General features: G+C 37.8%; 1 protein-coding gene across 1 annotated transcript in view; it reads right to left on the reverse strand.

Annotated features, from left to right (window-relative positions):
• Nucleotides 1-20,533, reverse strand: part of cog5 (component of oligomeric golgi complex 5) — a 77,032-nt gene that overhangs the window by 37,291 nt on the left and 19,208 nt on the right. Inside the window, exon 7 of the mRNA XM_079870024.1 lies at nt 15,128-15,258. Within this exon, the coding sequence (XP_079726150.1) occupies nt 15,128-15,258 (131 nt within the window). The remainder of the gene's footprint in view (nt 1-15,127; nt 15,259-20,533) is intronic.

Here is a 20,533-nt window from a genome sequence, read left to right on the forward strand (position 1 = left end):
GATGTGTTGTTGCTTATGCAACAGTTGAGTGTAGTTGTCAAGGAACAGATGTGAATCACAGACCAAGGAAAACAGAGGATTGAGAGAGACCTAATTGCTTGCGGCAGGTTCACTCACAGCATGTAATGCGTTAGCCCTCATTTACCCTGAACTGCGGAGGGATAATGGTTTAGCAGGGACATGCACAGGCACTGTGGAGATGGATTTGATCAGCTCAGTGCAAGCCGGTGACCCAGGATGGCTAGCTGCCAACTGCCGTGAATGAGGTGTTTTCACATTACTTACATCTAGGCAAGCACTACGCTTTTGTTCCCAGAAATAACACTTAGATGGAACAGGTGGCCAACGATCGCTTCTTAACCAGTAAGTTGGAGAAAAACACATTTGGTCTGATGCTTTTAATCTAGAAGAGACCAATTTTTGAGGGGAAAAATAAACAGCTAGACATGTACGGGAAGGTGAAATGTAACTAAATTTACACCCCACTTCTATGTTGATTAGATTGGCTTGCATGTGGTAGGCTATTGTTGCAAAGTGTGGGAAATCGTATACAGCGTGTTCAGATGGTTCCCTGTCAGTCTCACTGAATCCCCTGTTCAGCAGATGTGAAATTCATTCTGTCCAAGGGATCGCATGAACGTTTGTAGGGTGTAGTGCTCTTTTTTTATTTGTTTCTTGGGAGAATTACATTTCACAATGGAATGCATGTTCATATCAGATAACCCCTCACATATAGTGAAGGTCAGAAAAGGTCTTGCCATCTTCACAGCAAGACGTAGCATGCTCATCTATATACAACATTGCAGATTCAAGAGATTCTTACATAATTGCAAAAAAAAAAAAAAAAAAAAAAAACAGGTGGCATGCTTGGCGAACACATCACTGTATCTGAATCCTACAGATCATATGTACAAGGAGGTCTAAGATGTGCCAATGTTATTTCTGCCATCTTGAGATTCAGGCGTGTTTCTCCAGGGAAACGTAGGAGACAAAATGCATGTGAAAACATCTTAGCGCTTGCTGTATTTTCTCTTTGATGGCAGTGATAATGGGAGTAAAAACTAGCTTATGTATCAGTGTTTAACCATGTGGAAGAAAATGGTTCGAGCAAGATAAACAAGATGGGGTGGGATGCTAAGGAGTGGATATGGTAGATCATCTTCGGGCCACTATCACAATTATACCTACCTCCATCATGTTTCCTACCTGGGCCTGTAATAACTATGCCACACTGATGGTATCACCTCGATTACACGCTGTGTGGGGGCTTGATTGAATTCGCTACTATCTACTTCAGGTAGATGTCCTTTTCTAGAGAAACCACAAAGAAAAAAAAAATACACAGCCCAAAGAGGGAACTGGCAACTATATCAAGTATGCCACCTCAACAGGAACACAGTGAGAGTTTGCCCATCATGTAGGGATGCAGCACCTTATGAGGAAAAACAACACTGTCATTTCCAGCCAATTGCTTCCTTTCATAGAAACACCTGGTCACCATACCAGCGTCATTAGCTTCTGGCTGTGTTTGTTTTGTCACCATATGGAAGACTCAATCCAGATATTTGTCAAAGGAACCAATAGCTGATAAGTAGATGACATCTTTGACCACATACGATGCCCAAGTCATTTCTACTATGCTGGATGATTCATTTGCAGTTTAATATTGGATTAAATGTTATATATACACACATAAAAACAAAAATCATATTAGATGAAAACTTGGCATTTTTAAGGAAGCTTCCTCAAGGAAGTGACAACATCAGTGAGTATTATAACAAGATGTAAACAAAAATTTAAATCAAGTTGACTGTCAATTTTATTTTTACAAATGGCAAGAAGTGGAAGTGGGAATAATCAAATAATAAAGCTAAAGTGTAGCTAACTGACTAAGGGCCCTATTTTAATGATCTAAACGCATGGTCTAAGTGTCCAAATCCACTTTTGCTAGTTTAACGATGGGAAAAATGATCGGCGCGCCAGGCGCATGGTCTAAAAGGGTTGCCCCTATTCTTATAATGAGTAATGTGTGTGTTTTGGGATTTACTTGCATTAAACCAATTAGAGTCTCATCTCCAATTCCCTTTAAATGCCAGTTGCGCTCGCGACATGGCGGATTCGCTATTTACATGACGGAATTTGATAGTGGAAAGACCAAATGCGTCTCTAGAGCGCAAACGGATCTGCTCGTGCACGAGGTAAAAGTGCGCAAGCAGACCATCTACGGGACAAGCCGGATTCACCATATCTTTATGTACACAATAATCATATTTTACATTGTAATCCTTTTATTTTAAATATTTGGCATGTTTTTGTGCTGCTGTGCGTCCCTGTGTGTTTAACCCTCTGATGGTCCACGGGGTCTTTTTGACCCGCAAATGACTTTTGCTCAAATTAAAAAAAATGTTCCCTTTGTCCAAATGGTATGAAACCTTCTACGGCTCTTAACACTTTCTAGATCTACAAAAAAAATAAATAAAGTGGAATGATATCTGTTTTTATGTTAGCGTGACAAAATTTGTGACACTCGAGGTCCTCGGGGTCTCTGGAGACCCCGCAATCAAAATAGACAAAATTCATCATCAAAATCAGAAACAACGCAGAACACATCGACAGAAATGACAGAAATAAAGTGGCACACTTCCACCAATTCAAAAAGCATCCACAATGCTGAATTATTTTGCTCACAACAAGCGCACACACACACACACACACACACACATATAGAGGAATACATTTTTGAGACTATAAAAACTGTTCTCTTATCATTTGTAAAATAAAATCATCCAAAATGCAGTACCACCACAAAAATAAATTGGTGACACTGACACATTGAAAAATGTGCACACACACACACACACACACACACACACACACACACACACACACACACACACACACACACACACACACACGAACATTTGTAATGCTATAATTTGTCAAATAAAATAATCCAAAATGCAGTACCACCACAAAACTAAATTGGTGACACTGACACATTGAAAAATGTGCACAAACACAAACACACACACACACAGACACACACACACACACACACACACACACACACAGGAACATTTGTAAGGCTATAATTTGTCAAATAAAATCATCCAAAATGCAGTACCACCACAAAAATAAATTGGTGATACTGACACATTGAAAATGTAAACACACACACACACACACACACACACACACACACACACACACACACACACACACACACACACACACACACGCATACACACACAGGAACATTTGTAAGGCTATAATGTGTCAAATAAAATCATCCAAAATGCAGTACCACCACAAAAATAAATTGGTGACACTGACACATTGAAAAATGTGCACACACACACACACACACACACACACACACACACACACACACACACACACACACGCGCGCATACACACACAGGAACATTTGTAAGGCTATAATGTGTCAAAAAAATCATCCAAAATGCAGTACCACCACAAAAATAAATTGGTGACACTGACACATTGAAAAATGTGCACACACACACACACACACACACACACACACACACACACACACACACACACACACACACACACACACACACACACACACACACACACACAGGAACATTTGTAAGGTTATAATTTGTCAAATAAAATCATCCAAAATGCAGTACCACCACAAAAATAAATTGGTGATACTGACACATTGAAAATGTAAACACACACACACACACACACACACACACACACACACACGCATACACACACACACACACAGGAACATTTGTAAGGCTATAATGTGTCAAATAAAATCATCCAAAATGCGGAACCACTACAAATATAAAGTGGTGTGGTGACACTGGCACATCGACAATGTGTACTCACACTCTCTCTTTATCTCTCAGACACACACACACACACACACACACACACACACACACACACACACACACACACAAAATTGTGTGTGTCTAGAATCTAGAATTCGATTACAAATAAATGATTGAAATAAATGATAAAATCTTAAGACTCCAACATTTCTCTTTGTAACATTTTGTTCAGGTTTGATTCTAATCATAATGTAACATTATTGAAAAACTGGGGGGTTTTTTGGTACAAAAAATGCTAAACTTTGACAAAAATATTTTATTTTTGTTATAATTGTGATTTTATAATATTTAGATATGAATCCAACTGAATCCAACTTGTGAAAAGATATCTTTCAGGTAGTCTAATAGCAAATAGTATATACTGGAGCTCTATAGCCATCTAGTGGTTAAAATTATTATTTTTTATTTTAAAACTGCATTTTCCAAAAAATGGGCATAAATGTTACATTAAACCATTTAAAATCATCCATGTTATCCCCATGAATGAAAGTTAGAAATCTGGGTCTTTTATAAAGTGAATTTTACATCAAATGCTGTTTTTTTGTAAAAAGGCTATTTAAATATTTATTTATTTATTTATTTATAGAAATTTAAAAAATATCATAAATTCTCCAAAAACTGCACAAATGTTGAGTAAAAACATTAACAAACAGAATAAAATTACATTTGTAAAAAAAAAAAACTATTATCTTGTTACAAAATTAAATGTTATTGTCTGGGGTCTCTAGAGACCCCAAAGGACTCGAGTGTAGACATAAATAAAGACCATCAGAGGGTTAATATGAAGAGTGTAAGCGCGTTGTGGACCCGCCTATAGACGAACATTACTAACGCGGCCATTAAATAACAAAAAAAAAATTGCGCCATTGACTTTAGACCAGGTTTCAGTTGGTCAATGGCTCAGTCTATTTCTGTTGCCTCAAAATAGCAACGCTCCAACAATGCGCCAGAACACACACCTCGGTTTCAGACCAGCAGCCTATGGGCGCACAAATAGGCGCAAATGCATTTGCTATTTAAACAATGTGGCGCAGGACGTGAAAATGATAACTGCGTCGGACTGAAACTAGCAAAAATCACTTGCGTCACGCTTGCCGCTGCATTGCGCCGGGTGTAAGATAGGGCCCTTAGGCTGTGTTCACACTTGACAGGTTTGGTTGGATTAAAACAGACCCTGGTGCGATTGCTCTGTCAGTGCGGTTCATTTGAATAAATGTGAATGCTACCATCCGAACCCAGGTGTGCACCAAACAAGCAGACCAAGAACGCTGAAAAACTAACCAAAAACGAGACATGATGTCACTAGATGTGACCCTAAAACTGACTGAATGCTCAAGCAAACTTGTTTTACTCGTCATAGTCGCAATGTTACCCATCACAGTTCGGTACAGGCATCAGAACCGCGTCTCCTCACAGCAGATCTTTCTTTGTGTGTGTCTATTCCTGCTGCTGTTTTGACTTCTTTACACATTTTATAAGCTCTTCACAAGTTGTCAGCTCCATCATATACCATCATATGTAGGCTACACACATACAACGAGCGCATTTATCCCAGAACACAGCATTGTTTTGGTTCCAAAGTTCCATTGTGAAATATACGTAATAAAAGCCGACCAATCAGGTTGTGAACATATCCCTATGCCTTTAGATTTGGTGTTAAAATGCTGATGTGAACGCAAAGAGGACCAGGGCTAAATGTTTTTTTTTTTTTTCGGTCCGGCCCAAACTAACCAAACGAACCGAACTACAAGTGTGAACACCAAGCACTTTTATCAAGCAGGATATAATGTTTTAGAGTGAAACAACAGCACAAAATATTTTATCAATTTATCATCAATTTAGAATTTATCATCAAATAATTTTCAATACTTACTGATGCTTGTGTGCTGTTGTTTTCACTAAAAGCTTTTTTTAAAGTAAAAAAAAAAATTACCCAGCACATATGAGAATTGCATGCATTTTTTGGATAATACAGGGACTTTATTTTCCTTTTGGCCTAGTCATTCCCACTCCAGAATGAACAGCAAACATGGCCGACGCTAGCCCCATTGGAACATGCGGAGTTCATTTGCTCACACTTCGTGAAGTGTCATGGCCATGCGAGAGCACTGGTGAAGAACAGAGAGAGGGCGAAAGTGAGACTTTAAGTGTGAGGAAAAAGTGAAAAGATGATGGATCACTTAGACGTTTATGTGCCGTGTTTCCACGGCAACCCAAAAACAAACACGGCGAAGACCGATTAAAGCCTTTTAAGACGCACTTGGCAAATGTCAGCGCAACACCAGGCAATGAAGAGATGAACTCAATTTGGGAGAAAACTGATGATTATGGAAAGGAGAAAGGTGAAAGACAAGGTGTGCTCAGCATAGCTAATGAGAGAGAAGATTTTCAGCGATGAAGAAACTCTGATTTGGATTGAAATTAAAAGGAAATTAACTAACCATAAATTTTAAGACTTAATGTCAAATGCATGTTGTATCATGAGTTTCAATTAATTCAACTAATATAAATTTGGCCCAAATAATTTTTTTTTGCTCATATGTTTTTGCCATGACAGTGTGAACAGCACAAACCACATACAATCTGATCTTTCAATTTCGATTCGGGCCACTTCCATATGTGGTCCTAAATCTGATACAGGTCAGATGTTTTGCAAAGCGACCGCAGTCTGAACAGTCATATGCACATAAATTCATGTGACTTTTAATTCACCCTAGAGCAACATTCATCACAATTCTGTGAAAGGTGTCAGTGGAAAGACAGTGATGTGTTAGATTCAGAACTATTACAGTGACAAACACACAAGCAAAACATGTGGGCTCGTATCATAAAAGGTTTAAAAATTCTGCTCTTTTTTCAGATCCTCGTCTTTGTTTTTTTATATATCGCCTGCGCATAAATTCGCTGGTACTAGTAATCAAAAGCCTTTCTTAATGACACTCAACTATAAATAAATTGCTTCAGCTTTGCGCTTTTAACCTTTGTGTGACTTTTTAATTGTGAAGAACGGACATCAGAGAGAAGGGATGTTAAAAAGCATGTGCATATGGTCTCCATGGTAACAGTAATTTGTCAGGTGGGTGCCTGGCAGTAACGTGTTACTGATGGGTAATGGGAGAGAAAAGTCAACGTGCGAGAACGAGGAGTGCTAATCAGCACACATGGGAGCCAGTCGCTAACAGGTCTCTGATCTGTAACAGTGTACCAGTGCTCTTTCAAAATAACATACACAACCCTGCTGAAAAACACAGCTTAATCCAGTCAAAAGTGTTTTCTTAGCTGGCTTATCAGGTTGGCCTTCTGGTCTCCTAAGCATCAGTCGCGATGAAATGGAAGGGCGGAGACTTAGTTCAGTGTATCGGTTGTTGATTGGATGTTGAGATGTGGGCGTGGCTCTCGAATGTGAGCAGTGAGTTGTACAGGTATACATCACAAGAGAGAAGTCTGTTGTTTTCACCAGAAGATCCAGTTTTGACATTTTTATCAGACATTACTAGGTCAAATTATATAAAAAAAATTAAATAAACATATGCACGGATTAATTATTCTATTTTATGTTAAATTTTCAATCCATGCTGACTTTAAGGTGTTTTATTCCGCAGTGAGATTCAGGTCACATAAGTCTTGTCCAGTATACCACTTACGGTAAACATCCTGTAAATATTTTATGATCACTCTAAACAAGCCTTTTGCCTTCTTTCCCCTGACAGAACAAAGGCAGCCATATTGGCAGAACAGGCCACACCTGCTGAGTGCTTGTCAGCTACCTGAGCAATCCAGCATATCTATTTTCCATCTTCAAGATGGTCTTTAGAGAACAGACAGAGAAAGAATGTGAGACAGTGACAGAGATGTAATGTTTGAAGTGAGTGAGAAGACAAAAGAAAAGGGAGGCACAAAGATTCAGGAAAAAATAGTGGCAAATAAAAGACACACAAAGGCAATGTTTTCACTCCTTAGCAGCTTCAACTCCCGAGAGACATTGCTTTTGATGTAAAGGTTACTCAAACACATGACTCAAAAAATGGATGAAGCATGAATATCAGGAGAGTGACTGCATAACCTTTTCAGTGACCAGCACAATTGAGCCCATTGGACCAAGTGAAACAAGTAAAGATTTGAATAGTGTGGAACAAATCCACTTTTTTTTAGATACATTGGCATTTTCCCTATTCATTTCCTCCATAGACATTACATTCATGAAGCATAACACCATGAACCAAATCAACTAACTCTATAAACTATTTTAAAAAAAAGGTCCAAGACTGGATACTTTCTACTTCCTGGGCAAATTATTTCATGAAGGATTGAACGACCTATCCAATGAATCACTGCAAATAACAAATCAAATAAAAAAAATGATAGTACTATATAAACTATTTAGTTAAAGTCCTTGAGTATTAGTTTAAGAATAAATATTTAGCTATACAATTATTTTAAGAATGTAGGGTGAACGACTTAATTGCATCATTCACAATGATTAAAGCTACAATATGTAATTTTTTTTCGCCGCTAGGGGTCGCTAACCTCTTACAATAACAAAGGCGTAGGTTGATGACGCATAAGCGGAATTATGGAACTTGTTGTCATGCCGAAGGATCTAATAATGTTTATGGATGAGTGAATACATTGATTGAGACAGAAATCAGCGCCACACGCGAGTCCCGCGGATATAGGAATAAGGACATTTCATTCTACCGAACTAACTTACCCGCAAGTGCTGAATTAATACTCAGACTGGTCAGTTTATTTGATGAATTAAACTACACTATCACACTAAACTGCATTTGAGTGTGTTGAAAGTTATAATGTTATTCTATGTGTTAGTTTGTCTGTATTAGACTAGCAGTAAGCTAGATCAAAATTAGAATAACATGCTGATCATATTCTAACATTTCATTATGTTGAGCTATATAACATTGATTAGTTGTATGTACATTTGCTCACCTGTCTAATAAAGGACAATGCAAGACGTCTCTGTCAAGTCGAAGTTAGTCGCGGACGCTAGCTCTCGGCATCTCGAAAGCGCCACGCTGATATTGATCCTCGTTTTAGTTCTCCTTTTGTCCCAAAGTCTGCTTGCCATGATCCATAATGTTTGAACGCAACAACAACAGCGTGAGCGTGCCGCGTCTGTCGCCATGGTTACTATAGCAGTATGAGCAGAAACCAGGGATAACGCGGATTACGTCATTGACAGGCGACAAGTGAAAATGGACGAGCCATTATTTAAAATGGGAATTTCTCTGAAATTAAAAATCTTTGGGAACTTTTGGGAAATTGTAAGTACACAACTGCAGGAAATGTAGCACACTGTGCAAGTGATTTTCGGATATTTTTTTACAAAAATCTTACAGATTGTAGCTTTAATGGGAGTGAGTGGTTGTTGCAAAACTCTTTTGCACTCATGATTTGAGTAAATTAAAGCCCATTTATTTTATTCACGCACACATGCAACTTGTAGAGACTGCCAGGTTCTCAGGAAAAAATCCCATCTGTCACGCAATACAAAGCTTCTAGCAATATTAGACAGATCAGACCATTCAAGAACATACACACACACACAGACACACACACACTTTGAACCATGTTTTGAATGTCAGTGTGCAAAACATAGTCAAAAGAGCACAAATTAAGCCACACATCTTCACTCAGACACTTACAAATACCAAATGCTCTTTGAGTCCTGCCATTCGCAGTAACAATGCAGTGACAAGCTAAGCCGTGTGCTAATAAAACATTTCTAAATGATTAATACCCTCTTGAGCACAGTTTGAGTCATGCATCAAGTTCAGCCCTGAAGAAACAATAAAAAAATGCTGTTATCACATCATTAGTGACAGGGATTAGGCATTAGCAATTGCAGGAGATTGCCTATAAATAATGATGCATGAGTGAAAGGCATTTATTTACATAGAATGAAGTAAAATTGTTATGTGGTATAGCAGAGAAAGAAAAGAAGCATTGAATCGTTTTCAGTTAACATTCTTGTCAGTATTTGTTTGGCCCAAAGCGGATAACATATTTTTGTTTCGTCTTTTCAGCAGCAAGCGAGAGAAAATTCTATTACATGCCGCAGGTACATGGGTCTATTAGGCTGCGGATGACAAAAATCGCATCCCACTGACACTGGACAAAACTAAACAGAATGGGCAAAACGGCCAGATGCAGAGAAAGGAAAATCGGTAACACTTTACAATAAGGTTTCATTTGTTAACGTTAGTTAACTACATTAGTTAACACATACTAACATTGAACAATACTTCTATAGCATTTACTCTTAGTTCATGTTTATCTCAATATTTACTAAATCAATTTTAAAAATCAAAAGTTGTATCGGTTAACATTTTTTAATGCAAATGAACGTGAACATTTTATTAACTAACATCAAAAAAGGTTAATATGTACTGTAAATATGTATTTCTCATCATTAGTTCATCCATTAACTAATCTTATGAAATGAGACATTTTTGTAAACAAATGAGACCTTAATGTTACCAGAAAGTCATTTCAATCCAAATGACCCCAATCTTCAATACACTCTTAAAAATAAAGGTTCCAAAATGGGGTTTTCACAGCAATGCAATAGAAAAACCAAAGAAATTTTCAGTAAAAAGTTTGTAAAAGAACCATCTTTTTCTAAGTGTAAAGAACATTTTAATAATCTAAAGAACTGTTTTCCACTTTAAAAGAACATTTTGTGAAGGTTCCACTGATGTTAAAGATCCTTCATGGAACCATAGATGCCAATAAAGAACTATTAATTTTTAAGAATGTACAACCACAAACCAAAAGCAGAAAATCAAACATCCTGGCAAACATTCAAAGGGGAAAAAACAACAGTATATCTGGACTAATTTAAATGTTTAGTAAAATGACTATTGAAAAACAATATGACCCAATTTGATTGTGGCAATGTGGCCTGTATATCTGCACCACACATCAACAGAACAAAACCCATCTATCTATGCGAGACAACAATCACATGCACTCTTTGTCCAAGTGACCTCTTGAAATGGACAAAGGTGACGTATTGTTTAAAGGGTGCATGATCAATGTTCTGCTGGTCAGCTTATGTAATGCACACTTACTCTCAATAGGGCAAGAAGCACATCTGTCTGTCAAAGCAGAGGTGACTCAGTTAAAACCTAGACTCATTCGTTCCCTACTGTCATTGATTCTACCATCAACATCCTTCCAATACATGCAGCGCCTAATCTATTATGTGGAGGAGCCACACTCCTGTGATTTCACTATTTATGTCTGCAGTGGGTCCGTTTTTTTCCAGGTTTTATGACTCTGTTTTGGTCATGCATGGAGCTGATCACATGATTTCATAAGAACTTGCTGGTCAATAAATTTAGATTTATTGCTCGGATCCGATTTTTTTGTATAGCGTATTTCCTATTAAAGAAAGGTGGTATTTGACTCTGATAAGCGTATCCATAGCAGACTGGTGGGAGTTGCCTTGGACGGCAACATGCCCAGTGCATTATGGGTGCTGAAGTTTCCCTACCTATTTGGCAAAAGGGAAGACAACAGTTTTCTCTGGTCAGGTAGCAACGATTAAAAAATGTACTTTCTACTGTACAGGCAGCCAAGTTTTTTTGAAAGCCAATTTTGCCAGCAATAAAGGACCATTTTAATAAAAAAAATCAACTTTTCATTGTTATTTCATGTTAGCTCGGGTCCATTAAATAAAATCAGACAACTTTTTATTTAAATAATTAGTAAATGTTAACAAATGGAACCTTATTGTAAAATATTTTGTGCAATGTTCTGATTGCAAAGTGTGCTTATGCTGTCTTTTTTTAAAATAAATGACAATTGGCTTAATTTTTTGCAATCCAACGCAGTAACATGAAGACATTTTTAGGGTCACTATTGTGGGGATGGAGAGATTGTCATTTCTCCTCTTCTATAAGCGAGAAGGCTGCATTAATGTCCATTCCCCTACAAGCATGTGAAACAGGACACTGGCCCCATGAGTACTCTGCTTTTCTGGGTCAGGAAGACAGGAGCCATGGTGAGAGTAGTCAATTGTATATGTGTGTCTGTATACACACTTGTGCGACTCCACACAGTGAATTTTGAGCCCTTTGAGACACTAGTATGAATCTCCAGCTCGGACCACACACACACACCTCAATGACCTCCAGCCAATGCTTGCAGAGTAAGCAAAGCCCTTCACCGCGGTAATCAGAATCCACTTCCAAAACCTCATCCCCTCATCTACACAATACAAAGGAAAAGGAAAGAAAAACATGAGAGTGTGACCTCTTGCGACCTTCTGTGTGAAAACAACCCTCTTAAGCAGCTGATATAAATGTATGAGCAGAGAAATAAAAAAAAAGACTTGAATAAAAAGGTGGATAAAAAATTTAACAGACCTCCTCTTCTCTCATCCCATCCGAAATTAATGTGCAGATACAGGCAACACTTTTTGTTCTGCCTCTCTGCATGTCAATGTCGAATTCTGACCTTCAAATGCACTCTCTTTTCAAGTGCCCTTCTGACAGTATGGCAGCGTATCAGACAGCTGATGCTTTCAAAACGGGAATGCACTGATATAAAGTGCCACTCTTCTGTACAATTTTAATGAAATTTAGAGGAGAAAATACACTATGTAAAATGTCACTATCCACCAAAAAGCAATTGTTAAGAACAGATGAATCCTTCCAATCCTATCATTTTTTAAAGAAAATGTTGAACATTTCTTTAAGACTTAATCACATTGTTTTCTTATTTCTTCTTTTCATCAAATCGTTATGACATGAAATCTGTGATAAAAAATAGAAAAACGATATTATTCATTATAGCCAACTTGATCCCAAAATCATCTCAGACTCGATCCCATTAAATCCTAATGGACAAAATCATGTCCAGCTTTGCAGTATTTTCAAATAAATATTGTTTCACTTGGAAATATGTTATATATAAATCAAATGCATTGTTTCATGTTGTCTTTAAGCACAGGACTTCTTGCAACGCTAATTAAATTGTCTTGTGTGCTAAAAGGAATGTTCCCGGGATCAATACAAGTTAATCGGAAAAATATGTGGAAGTCAATATTTTTTATTTCATTGTTGATGTTGATTTCATTAGCATTGTATGGAAGTATCATATTTCAAAAGTATCGTTATGCAATTTTTAACCATTAAACTAATGTCAACTCAGTTAAATTGATAACTTGATTCTTAAAAAAAAAAAAAAATAAAATAAAAAATAAATATATATATATATAAATATATATATATATATATATATATATATATATATATATATATATATATATATATATATATATATATATATATACTTGTGCATTTATATATTATTATATATAATAATTATGAATAATTATTATAATTATTATATATAATTATATATATACTTATATAACTTGTGCAGCACAAAATATCTTGCCCCCATAAATTTAAACTCTAAGACTAAGTGCATTATTGTAAAAATGATTGTTCTTACAAACTGAGGGATAAGATGTTAGATAGATGCTGTTGGTACAACTTAACTTGCATTAAACCCAGAAAATTCCTTTAAAGACATAAGAAGGTCTAAGTTAATCTTTTTTGTTTAGAAGAAAAGAGCAAAATGAAGAGGACCATCTCTCCACATGAGCTGAGGAATAGCGGCTTATGTAACCCACACAATTCTAAATATACTGATGCAGGACTGGCCATGGAGGAGTGCAGTGAACTACATGATAAGATCCAGAACAACAAATACATGAACAGAGGTCAGGGGGCTCTTGCATCGCCTGGTTTTATAATGAGATGCTAATAGGCCAAGAATTCGAAAAAGTTTTGTTAGAGACGCATGGTACTGAGAACTGTGATTGGAATAGCCATTCGCATTTAATTGAAGTGAACAAGAGCTAAATCTGTTTCCACCTAGTCTGATGACTTCTGAAGTAGCTGATTTGCGCTGAATCTAAGTTTAAATAGGAAAAAAAAAAAAAAACATGATATTAAATTAAATAATTATGCTGAGACTGTGTTTCAAAAATACCTAAACAGCATGTATCAGGATCACTGGCATCTATGATGTCCCCAAAAAGGGTCTAGCAAGGCAGTGCACTGGGTTTTGAAAGATAGACACCATTACGCAATATCTAAATGTAAAGAGATCATGCAGTGGTCAGTGCCATTACGTTGTCTGCAGCCAATAACATTGAGATATATGGGGGTGACTGACCATCACACAATCAATCCCTGGAGCTAAAAAATAAAAAAAGAATACAACAGGCAGGCATTGGAAGGCTTATTTTAGCAAGTGGTCGGCAAAGGAAACCATTAAAGATGCAGGAACAAACAGAGGCTAGATGACTGACACTCTCCTGACTGGACCTCTCATCAGATATGGGCTGTTCATAACCACAACTTCACCTAAAATCCCTGAAAGCTCACGCTTTCAAAGACACCTGATGGCCCATGAGAGATGCATAAAGCAATCAATTATTGACCTTGTGTAGTCTGTATTTCAACAGTCCTGTCATCTCCAACTGGAGCCCTGCATTGATTTGCTCCAAAAAGCGTGCTGAAAAATTAAACTGTCAATCAAAGGAAAGAAAAATTTAGAGACGCAATCAGCAAAACAAAGGACTGTGACAGCTGCGTTTGCATGATAATATGTAACATTTCAGGCGTTTTAAAATGGGGATTTATTGAAAAGCGGACATATTCTGCATCTTTCAGCCCCTGAGATGGCTCCATGTGGCAGCTGAATTTCTGAAATGTGACTGGACAGTGCGATGGCTGTGTGTCCGTAGACAGGGGAAAAAAAGGCCAGTGTGGCCCATCTGCTGTGTGTGAGCACATCGTGTGTGACAGAGAAACATGCTGAGGGAGAGATATAGAGAGATAGAAAGAATATTGGCACTGGTTTCATCCTGTTGAAATGATAGGCTAGGCATCACATCAATTTTAAGTGCAAATACTTGAATGTAAATGTAGACTCCACATAAACTCAATTCCATTCATTACTGCATTTGAAATGTGTTGGACCACAATTCATAAAACAACACAAGTGGATTTTAAGCATTGCTTGTACTTGTGCTTTTGCTGGTTTTTGGTGTTGGAGAATCTTGAAATTGCTGCCTGCCAAGTGACAAACTACTCTTAAATTAAAGTAGTTTCCCCTTAAACTACATTGCATTTTCAGTGTCATTAAAAAACTCCAGTTAAGTATGGGCACATTTTGTACTTTGTTTCTCAAAGACATTGTGATATTTTTACCTGAATTTCCATGCCCTGTTCCAGCAATCGTTTGGCTTGGTTCTCCACCTCCAGACGAGCTCGACTGATGAACAGCAGGTCATTTTCTATGACATCAATACCTGACAGATCAACACCTTGGGACAGGTAATCTGAAAGGAATGGGAAAAAAAATACTGTCACTATTATTTTTTCAAAGCATTTTTTAGTTGTTAAAATAAGGTGAATCAACTAAAACTAAAATAATTACATTTTATTGTACAGGCAAATGTTTTATAGGACCTTTTTTTTTTTTTTTTTCATAAACATGGACAGCCATATGTTTATGTGATTGATAACAGGAACGTGTCACATGGAGGATGAGCATGTTTCCACACCCCTAGGAACCCGTTAGCATGCAAACCGTCTTATTCACAATTGTCTGCACTAAGCAGGGTGTCTGGAAGCTACCCGAACCATCATCACAGCAGACTGTGGAAATTATGCTTGATTTCGTTTTTTTAGCGTGAAATATATCAAAACTGTTGGAAGAGATGAGAAAGGCTTCAGAAAGCACTCAAACTGTGTTAATGTTGGCAGTTTCCTACTTAGGGCTGATTAAACTCATCGAAAAGAGCAAAGCATTTATTTAGATGCCAGCATGCTCTGGAATGAGTACATCAACTAGGGCTAGCAACTAGGATAATGTGGGATACAGTTGGAGGAGGCTTAATGAACCAGATACACCTAAAAAAATATTCCACACGGGAGACCAGCCGTTATTCACAACCGTTCAAGTGAAAAAGTATGTTTACGAGATGTTTAATGCAATTAAAAATAACTTAAAACAAAATTATTATATGAAGAGTTCAGATGCAAAAGCCTCTAAATGCCATCTGAAATTTTCTTCTAGAATGATCATTTTTATCAAGCTTGTATATTTAAGTTCAGTAATTTCCCTTAAATGACAATTAATAGGTAATCTTCATTGCCATTTAAGTGAAATTACTGAACTTAAATATATGAGCTTGATGAAAATTTTAGATGGCACTTAGAGGCTTTTGCATCTGAACTCTTCATATCTAAATCCATAAAATTATCCCATGATTGGAACCCTTAAATGTTCTATATATGAAGCGCCTGACTTTCTTCTATAAAGAACCTTTTCTTCTAAGAGTTTATAATAGAGCTTCTTTAAAGGGGTAGTTCACAATCAACATTGGACCCCATTGAATGGACAAAAACACACTTCAAAACACCATCATTTGTGCTGCACAGAAAAGAAAAAAAAATCCATACAGGTCAATTAACCATTCAGAGAAGTACATTTTAAAATTGCAGTAGTGCACATCTCTAATAAATACACAATTGTTTTATGCAAGAAGCATATCCACAAGAGCATCCACACTGTGAACTTTAAAGAGTAGAAGATTCTTGCAAGTAAATGAGAAGGGAAAGAAACAGCATCTCTAAACACAGGGTGCCATACTGAACAGGCCTCTGAACAGACAGCCCATGAGTCAGAGAGGCTGACTGATACGGATACAGTGGCACCAAGCAGAACAATGTCACTACATAGATCCACTCATTAGCGCCTTCTGAGGGCACACACACCATCTGATGACTCTGTGACTCAATTTGCAGACTGCTAACAAAGATATCATAAAGAACCCAGAGCTGTCTCATTAGAAGAGGTCAGATATCTTGCTGAGGAAATGACTCCATACTGTAACACCCAGATGCTTCGAAGTGACCTTGAGTTTGTGGTTTAAAATCTGGAGAGCTGTGTGAAACAGGTGGCTTCTACGCAGGAAAGCAGGGGGAGTCTTTGGCTCCTGTTCGTATAGGTAGGCCCAAAGCCAGACTAAAATCAACGATCCCTGCCAGAAGTCTCTGTGTCGCAGCGCAGTTTCATTTCACCTCATTTTCACCCTCTCCTGCTTCACTCTGCCAGAGCACAACAATGATTACATTGTCCAAGAAGAAAACCACAATACTGTAGGGGGACTCTCAATTAGCGTTCTATAATTGCACTTTGATAACTAGAGCTGAAACTGTTGCATGCTGGTTTTAAAAGGACAAATGGATGCAGGGATTTAACATGACATGATGATTCTGTAACTCGGGCTATGTTCAGAATGGCATGCTACTAGGACTGCACAATTAAATTAATTAAAAATGCAACGGGGCCTTTTGTGGTTATAAAACAGCAACAGGATGAGATTTAATTAAATATAGCATGTACACATAGCCTGGCTAACGTCAGACCTCTTCTCATTGAGACGTGGTCTGGGAACCACATGTTCATTTTCTCGTATTTGAGGCGTGGTTTACGAATGCCCAGAGCCGTTTATTGGGCGCTACGAATGTCTATCAAATGCGCCTGTACGTAGCTCATAGCCAATCGTTTCAATCATACCAGATGACGTATGTAGAGCGACAGAAATTCGACGAGGAAGAAGACGAAATAAACTTGCGTTCTAAACTACTTGGAACACTATCTAAGGCTGCATCGAAAGGTAACTTCGCGTCTGATGCCATGTTGGATCCATAGATATAAACAAACTGCTTCGGTGTGTCGCATAGACGTCGTCATCGTCTTGCTGCTCCCTCCCCGTTCTGTGATTGGTTCCCTTTTTGAGGGGAAAATCTGGTCCATGGTGTCCAGGCTGCCTAGCAGTGTGAATAAAATCGCGCTGCGCGCAAGGCAGCATGGGGAGACCCAGGCTAATGTACACGCTGCATTCTTCAAAATGGGAAATCACTCTACTCTGTAATCTACTACTCATAATTAAGCCTGCAACATACCAAGCTGATGTCAAAGACGACTGTGTTTTAGCCTCTCGTTGACTGTGTCTCGGCCAAAAAGCTGCACTTGAACAAATTAAGCTGCGCCTGCGTGTAAGTAAATATCTGTCTATATTAGCAGGTATCAATAATAGTCTATTTTCATCATTCAAAAAGAGAAACCAAAACTAGGACTGCAGATATACAAACCATAAACAGTACTTGAATACCTATAATGCTGATCACTTTATTTATTACAGTCGGCTTATGTTATTATGAAAATATTTGTGCAGGTAAGTCTTAAGATGACGTAAAATTTTAACAGCCTTCTGTCTGTACCGTCTTGACTTCTTTGATTGCTTTCATCACTTTTGCTTTTATTCTCGCACACTAACTCGTTCGCTAAACTGAACAGCCAATCAGAGTTCTCTCTCACCGACGCAAATTCAACATGCTGAATCGGCCCAGAAAAATCTGACTGCATCAAACAACACATCGGAAAACCTAAGCTGACCGATGCTCAAAAATGGCCTGACATCGCCCGACGGCCGACCGGCATCTTGGTGTGTCCCGGCCTTTACACGTGTACGCTTAAAGTCGTTTTTACACAATAATGGGTGCAAAATAACCCAATATTTATTTCTGAGATAACAGTAACTGGACATCACTTGCTCCCATCATTTACCATCCCAGATGTATTAGACTCAATTTCTTCAGATGAACACAAAGATTAATCATTTCTGTGAGACTATATAATGCAAGTGTATTAGACCCCCAAATCTGACACTTCAAAAACCACACAAAATGAACAAAACAGTAATCTATATGACCTCAATCAATTTCTTCTGAAGTGAAACAATAGGTGCATGTAAGAAAAATACTAATATTTCAAACTTTAAATAGAAACAATCATTCCTGGACAACTGTCATACACAAGTTCATGAGAGCGTTGTAAAGCACTACGTTGTGATGTGAAGTGCGATGTAAATGTGTTGTTAAGCTTGCGCAAGATGTGCCGTCCATTTTTTTTCCGCTTCACTTCTCGCTTAAGAAGCTTCAGTATTTTTTTCTCACACCCATCGTTGTTTGTGTTAATCTGAAGAAAGGAAGTCATACATTTGAGATGGCATGAGGGTCAGTAAAAAAAATTAGAGAATATTTTTTGGGGGATGGAGTATCCCTTTGAACACACAAGGACTACAGTACATATGGTGCACTGTGCAGTAGGAATACATTAGTATTACATTTTGAGCACAGACAACGCTCCTCTCTCCCAAAATCTAATCATGCTGGGGTCATGAATGTCAGAGGGCAGGTCAGGGGGAAGGGCATAGATGCTTGTTCAATAACAGATCTTGACCCTTGACAGTTCTTGTAGTTTCGGAAAAGAAAAAGTCAGCTTTTGCAGAAAAAGACGCTCGTGTGACAGTGTGCTGGCTCTTCACAGGTCTTTCTTTTTTGTAGAAGCACTAGAGATCCATTGGCTCAGCATCAATCACAGTTATTACCTGCATTTATCTGGAATGAAGCACAACAGCCACTCCACAGAGAGAAGGTGCAGCATGCAATATAGTGTAAAACGATTCTAACTGTGACCTTGGAAACGCAATTTTTTCCCTATTACAGCGGAAAAAAAGCAGAGCAAAATAAGGAACATCAGTGGAAATTCAATATGGTGTCTGTCTGAGGAGGTGATTCCTGCAAAGCGGGGCACTCAATTTGTTTGAGATTAAAACAAAAGTGAAAAAAAAGTAATTGCTGTTAGTGTAGATTGAGTCATCTCAAATGTCAAATGAAAACGCAATACTAGGTTCAAAATCACTTGAATTTAAAAACTCATCACCAAAAGACAAAATAAAAATACAAAAGAAAACATTTGCAGTGCCAAAACATCTGGATAATCAAACTAAAAGAACATCAAACATTGACTAATGAAAGAAAATGATCGCATTTTAAGACATCATCATGTATCACACCCCGACGGCAGTGGAGGAAACCATTTTCAAAACAGACTTTGATCAAATGGCCAATACTCCACGACCTGCACAGTGGCGCATGACAAACAATGGTCATAAGAACAGCCTACAGAGATTTCTGGAATCATGCTAAAATCATGTGCCAGGGGACGGGAGCGCACCATAGCACGTTACTTAGCCTGAAAGCAAGCTTGAATCTTTTCTCTGTCAAATGACTTCTTATTCTCCCACCTGACCCAATGTCTCCTTTCACCTGGACACTTCATTGCTGTGATACTTGACGGGTGAGGGAAACACAAACAATTCAGCTGGTCAGAAGTGACAAGCCAGTGAATAAATCGCTCCAGCAGCTTCTTGATAGAATCACTGAAATCACATCCAAAGTTCAGGCATTGTCCTCGCGCATCAATTTGACCAACTGGAAAAATAAGCTGGGCTCTTTCAGACAGGCATTCAATATATCCTTCTATGCTTCAATAACACATTCTATACTTCAATAAGTTCATAACTACGTACGTAACTACCGTTCATAGTGCCACTAACACTAATGATACTGTAAATGTGGTTTGGACCTAGAAAAGAAAAATGGAGAAGATATTCTGTTAAAATATAACTATCTTTAATGCTTTATTAGACTACATATTGTTAAACTTTCCATTTTTATTTTATTTAATATTATGGGGAT

Source organism: Squalius cephalus, assembly GCF_949319135.1.
Source record: "Squalius cephalus genome assembly, chromosome: 4".
In the NCBI taxonomy this organism is placed as follows: Eukaryota; Metazoa; Chordata; class Actinopteri; order Cypriniformes; family Leuciscidae; genus Squalius; species Squalius cephalus.